General features: G+C 42.7%; 1 protein-coding gene across 2 annotated transcripts; it reads right to left on the bottom strand.

Moving 5' to 3' along the window:
• Positions 1-298: 298 nt before the first annotated feature.
• On the bottom strand, positions 299-2,698 carry LOC115686451 (uncharacterized). 2 transcript variants are annotated; one of them, XM_056317896.1, is made up of 2 exons: positions 2,382-2,698; positions 299-1,610 (listed from the first exon to the last, which is right to left on the bottom strand). In XM_056317896.1, exon 2 carries the CDS (start codon positions 1,584-1,586, stop codon positions 675-677), a length of 912 nt encoding a protein of 303 aa, XP_056173871.1. In that variant the 5' UTR covers positions 1,587-1,610; positions 2,382-2,698; the 3' UTR covers positions 299-674. The 2 variants fall into 2 exon arrangements, with proteins under 2 accessions (XP_056173871.1, XP_056173872.1); XM_056317897.1 differs by having other exon boundaries at positions 299-1,529.
• Positions 2,699-6,353: the final 3,655 nt, after the last annotated feature.

The following is a 6,353-nucleotide window of genomic DNA, read 5'->3' as shown; positions in this document are numbered from 1 at the left end:
GATTCATGACTGGTGTTCCACAAGTTGCAGATCCTCTCTGTTCTTCAGTTTCTTAATTCTCATCGATTTGGTTGTTTGATGCAAACCTCAAATTAATTTCAAAAGTTCTGCAAATTACGGAACTCATCCCTGATTTTCCCTGTCATGGGTGACACCGATCTTCTGCAGAGTATGCAAATAATGAACCACGCACAATTGTGCATTATAAAAGCAATTAAAATCACAGCATCAAAGCTTTCCCGGCCTAAAATCAAGGTGATTCTCCTTCAAAGGATGAGGATTGCAGAGAGAAAAAATATATGGTAAGAAGCTGCACTACTTTCAGTCTCAGATTGTTATAAGCCCAACAAAAGTACATGAGGAAGACATGCAATAAGGAAGTCTCTTAACTGTCCACAGCGGAGCCATTTATGAATTCTGCTCAACCCCAAGCTCGCTCAATAACCAATGCTGCTTGAGGATCAAGAAATTCACCACTGCCCCTCCTTAAAATGCAAAAAAGCACAACAGTCGTAGTCCAGCTCATTCGAGCATGGTGAAAATTAAAGTGAGAAGATGCTATTCACGGGAAAAAAAAAACACCTCTCACATGACCAGAAATTCAAACTTTTATCTGCTGCTGGTTGTGTAATCAGTTTCCTTGTATTATTCAACTCACAATGAATGACTATTCTCTAGTATCTACCCCTCCAGGAACTCCATTTGAGTTTCAGTTGGTACCACAAAGGCGAGATTCCTAGAACTCCTCGTGCTAGCCTTGAATCAAACACATCGAACTGCACCCGACTGAGGGTATCTAGCAGTACTTGCGCAGGCACAGCCGGAAGCAGCACTGGGATCGCCTCTGCACGCACTGTTCCGGCTAACTCACGAGCCTTCTGCAAATGGATGTTAGCCACAGATGCCATCTCAAATACTGCATCACAAAGCTTCTCGCGGGAATCTAATCGAACTTCCGATTGACCTCCCAATTCAACCAGCAATCCATGCTTGGCCGCCACTTTTCTAGGTATATATAAAGAGTGGCGGCTCTTGCTAGCATGATATGGCAGCGACTTGAGCAGCAAAAGAAGGCCACTGGCCTTTCCAATATGAGATGCCGCGTGATCAGCGGCAGTGGACCTGATTCCACCAGATTGAAGTGTCGTGTACAGAATGGTCGATGCAGTGTCCTCGGCATATTTTTCCAATTCATCGATGGTTTCCGGCATTTGAGTCACCTCTCTGCTAGCGTCATTAATACGAGCTTCAACAGATCGTTTCAACCATGCCTTGCTAAATTTGAACTCAGATACAACTGCAGATAAGGCCTGCGCAGTTGGGTGTTCGATTAGTTTATTGGAAAATATTTTGTCTATGGTTTCCTGCCACCAGACAAGTCGCATGAGGCCAATTCTTGGATCAGAAGCGACGTCCATGGCTCTGGATGTTTCAACATTGAAAGCGCGGAGGGCAAATGCAGCCTTACGCATGTTGGGTGGAAGTTCAAGAAGGCAAAGGTAGTGATGGTAATCATAACTCCGAACCTGCTGCACACAATGGGAGAAAGCAGCGCGTAAGTTAGTAGATGCACCGGAGCCGCTCATCAGTTCAACGTCGGAAAAACCACCCTGCAGATACACAGAACTCGAATGAGAACAGGAAATCTCTAGAAAAGAAAGGAAGAAACTTCAGCATCGTTCAAGTCTCCGGGTAGTCTCTCAACTGAAAATGTTTAGCTTTCACGTATGCATTTATGCTTCATCTTCTCTTTGTCAACGCAAACCTCTATCTACGCAAATTGATAGCCCCAACATCTTGCTATAAACGTAAGGCCAGGTCATTGAGTGAGATGGATAAGGAATTTCATACCAACCTTTGCGCATCGCTGAAACTTCTTTGATAGTCCCTAATCAAAATTAAGCTAGATATATCGCTCTTTTCTGGTAGAGTTGCAGTTTTTCCTGCCCCACCTCGTGTCATATGGCCCCGGAGATACAGGGGCACAGGCGCATACATGAATTTGCCCAATTGTTACAGACCTTTTAACACCCAAGTATCGATCACCCAACGCTGCTATGTGTTCTACCAAATTATTTTCGCCAATGCCAGTCCATTTTAGTACGTGTACATTCACAACAGGACACAACACCAACCGTTTGGACAAATGCAGCCGCCAAAAAACCAAAAACCATCTGGCAAAGTTTACGAGGGTTAACAAGGTCCCAACTTTAGTAGATGGAAACGCGCACCGGCACGAAAAGCATGAATCGGACAACAGACACGATCGCGCTGAAGCACGCGCTCACGGAGGCATTTCATCAAACAGGTGACCCCCCAATGCAATTCCCAACGGTCGAATCCAAAAATGAACCGATGCAAACACGGCTTTCAGAACTTACCGGGTCGGCACAAGCGAAGCGATGGTCGGCTTCGAACAGTGGCTCCAGGTGAATACCAAGAGGGGCGAATTGGGTCAAGAGCCCGAGGGAATGCGGGTTCGGAAGCGCGAGCTTGGAGTGGGTAAGGTGTCGCGGGAGAGCGGCCGAGCTCTTCTGCACGTGGACACACGCGCGGTGGGGGATCTCCGGCGAGAGAGGTGTGGTGGGAGCGAGGGGTGTGGTGGTGGAGGGAGGAGAAACGCTGCGGTCGCGGGAGGTTCCCTCTGACGTTCGGCGGAGCTACATAAGCGCCAAAGATCTTCTGGATTTCGTTTGCTCCGAACTCGAAACGCAATAACGACACGAACAGTCCCTTAACTCTAACTCATTATACAATTTGATATTTATTTAATATAGTCCTTAAATTTTAACTTAATATTTAATTTGATCCCCGAACTTTTTATTTGTTCAATATAATTCCTGAAGTTTTTGCTGCATGTTCAATTTAACTCTGTGAAAATGTTCAAAATTATCGTTCAGACTCCATTGGAACAATAATCAATTTTAGCTTGAATGGGTTGTAGAGGAGCCCTACATTCTCTAATCCATTCGACACGTGCAATTTCATTACCTTTATAAAAAAAATATCTTTCTTTTGAGGAATAAGACTATTCCAATACTCATGGAGAAAGAACCGTGATAAATGCAAAGAAACGGCATCTTTGACTCTAGGGAAAGGGTAGAAGAATGGGACCTAATCTGGGACATATAATGCATTATAGACGTATGGTCATTACGTTTCAATTGGGTTATTCTGTCATTGAAATATGTACCAAAAAGTTCAAGGGCCATATTTAACAAATTAAAAGTTCAGAGATCAAATTAAAAATTAGGCTGAAGTTTATGGACTAAATTGAATAAATTAAAAGTTCATGGGCCAAATTGCATAATAAGCCAAAATTTAGGGACCATTTGTGTCATTTTTATTTTAAAATAAAATTCATTTAAGGTCCTTATTTGAGAAAATGAGAACACCTTAAGCCTTTTATTTAAACTATGATTAACTTTATACCCTTATTTGAAAAAATAAAGGCACTCCGGATCATCATTTGAAATTTTTAAACCAGAAACTATGATTAAGCTTGGTAATTTGCATTAGCACGTCATAATGTCTTTATAATTCCTCAAATTATGTTTCCGCATGACCATCGTATTTTCTTTTCTCTATTATATGAAGCGTAATAATTGAATTGCCACGAAATCCTGTTTATCGTTGTAGGAATCGCACAACTTCTGATGTCAAGCGAAGAAATTAAAGGCATTTGAATTTTCTAGTCAAATCGAAAATCTATCGCAGCAAGGCTATCACACGTGGCCACCTATGGGTAGGATTCTGGGCTCTCCAAAGTCCAAAGTATTGGAATCTTGGCTCCCCAACTTGATTACCTTTCTGGTGGTGCCTTCGTTTCGCCGAAAAATAAATAATTTAAAAAATAAATTTTTTAAAAATAATTTATTATATTTCTTATAAAAATAAATAAACAAAAAATAATATTTTCATCGTTCTCATCATTCATGAAAGTATTTAGAATGTATTTTATTAATTAATTTAAATAATACAAGTGATTATTTTTAAAAAATTATTTTCTAAATAGTTTATTTTTCACTAAATAAACGGAGCTTGTTTGATTGGCCGTTAAAGAGGCGTCACCAACCCATGTGGCGTATGCGAGCCTAGTTAGCTCCACTTAAAAGGCAATACGTGTGGCATGGGTGAAAAAAAAATAAAAACCGAAAGCTTTCCATTTTAACGTCCTTCCGGTCAGCAACCCCAGCAAGACGACTTCATAGCTTCAGCAAGATTAACGAGTTTCGTTGAAGAAGTCAAAGAGCGGGAAGGAACACCTCTGCATCTTCCAAAGGTAAAATAGAAACGCACATTAGGAGGGAGAGAGAGCAGGTGAAAGAAGCCCTTGAAAAGAAAAGAGGAGAGTGAGAGCAAGTAATGCCCTTGAAAATTGAAAAGAGGAAGAGTGATGCTATGTCCCTTTTCAACTAATTGCCATAGGATAGAAAGCTTCCGATTTTTATTTTTTATTTTTCACTCATGTCACACTTGTCGCCTTTTAAATAAGCTGTAGAGAAAATATTATGTGCATTCAACACTCCACGTAGGATATGCATTGAACCATCCACTGACGGACACGTGGCCATAATGGGCCCACTTTTCAGACCTTTTCTCTCTCCTTCGATACTCTCTCTCCTCTCACCATTTTCTTCATTTTCATTTTGCCTTTTGAGGCGCCATGGACGACGTTTCGTGGATTGAGCGTCACCGGCCAACCATGGACGACCCGCTCACTAGCACGCCGACGCGGTGGCGACCGCCATCAAGGCGGCCGACGCTGAGCTTTAGTTGGCCTAGAGCCCGTACAACAGCGAGGAGATTCAGTAGGCGGACCAAGCCATCGTCGCCGAGCTGAAGCAGATTTCGGAGCACGAGGTGGAGATGGAGGACCTACGAGATCACGGTGAAAAAGATGGAGGCTGAGGTGGAGCGCAAGGAGTCGAAGATCTCCACGTGGAGAAGGAAGCTCGACGAGCTCGTCTCCGAGAACAGGTCATCGGAAAAGAATCTCTACGTGAGCGAATAGCAATGAAGGAGCTCATCTCCAAGAACAGGTCATCGGCATGCTGGTGAGTGGGTCGTCCATGGCTGGCCGGTGACGCTGCAATCTACGAAGCGTCGTCCATGGCCTTGAAAGGCAAAAAGAAAAGGAAGAAATGGTGAGAGGAGAGAGAGCAACGAAGGAGAGAGGAATAACCGAGGAGAGAGAAAAGGTTTGAAAAATGGGCCCATTATGGCCACGTGTCCATCAGTGGATGGTTCAATGCATATCATACGTGAAGTGTTGAATGCACCTAATATTTTCTCGCCTAGGCTCACGCATAGTGGTTACAAACCACTTAGGGCAAGTTTGTCAATTTACCAAATAGTAACTATTTCTGTTTTTTTATTCTCAGAATCAGTTTTGAAACAGAAATCCGTTTGGTAAATTTTTTGTTCTCGGGCATAAATTTGTAAAAAATTTGTTTCCAGAATCAGTTTTGAAACAGAATCAAAAAGTAAAAAAAAGTAGTTTCTTGATTCTGGGAACAAGAATCAGAAATGGAAAAGAAATTTTTTCTTCTTCTTGGTTTTCTTCTTTCTCCTTGGTTTATTCTTCTTCTTCATTCCTGGCCTGCTGCCAGCCGCCGGATCTAGCGTGGACGACCCTTGCCGCCACCCTCGCCGGATCCGACGAGAGCGGCCCTCGCCCAGGCTGCTAGCCGCCCTCGCCCAGGCAAGGGCAGCGGCTAGGGTCCAGTTTGCCGTTGGTCGGCAAGGGCTGTGATGCTCTCGCCAACCATGGCCAAGGAAGGGGAAGGGAAAGAAAAAAAAATAAGAAAAAAAAGAAAGAAATATAAAAAAATTCAAAATATTATTAATAAAAAGAAATTTTGGGCAATTACCAAACGTCTTAGAAATTGTTCTCGGATACGAAATAAAAAAAATTATTTTTGAGCAGAATCAGCTTTTTGGGAACAGAATGATTGTCTAACGCGCTCATTAACACTTTTTCGTTGACTAGAGATAACGTAATATACGGGGTCAGATATCAGGCTTGAAATTTTACATTGACGTGAACCAGACTAAGTGGGCCTAACCGGGTCATAATCGGGTCTAATACCTGCCTCAGTTTGTTGTTAGAGCTTAGTGGGCCTGACCGGGTCACGATCGGGTCTAAACAGTCCCACACACAGCCAAGCTGCCAATACTAGGGTTTCGCGGGGAGTCTTCTTCCCCAAAAGAGAGAAACACAGAGCGAGAGGAACCGTCACTTTTTCTTACATTCACATATTTCACAGAACTTCTTAACATTCGAAAAGCTTAACATGCGACAGCAGAACTCAAGTTCCTACATATGTTATACATCTAGTAACCACCTTCCT

This window comes from Syzygium oleosum, unplaced genomic scaffold (genome assembly GCF_021117445.2).
Source record: "Syzygium oleosum isolate NSW1041296 unplaced genomic scaffold, Sole_v2.1 Sole_v2.14, whole genome shotgun sequence".
In the NCBI taxonomy this organism is placed as follows: Eukaryota; Viridiplantae; Streptophyta; class Magnoliopsida; order Myrtales; family Myrtaceae; genus Syzygium; species Syzygium oleosum.
Note: the sequence above shows the minus strand (reverse complement) of the source record. Positions and strands in the feature narration are given on the sequence as shown.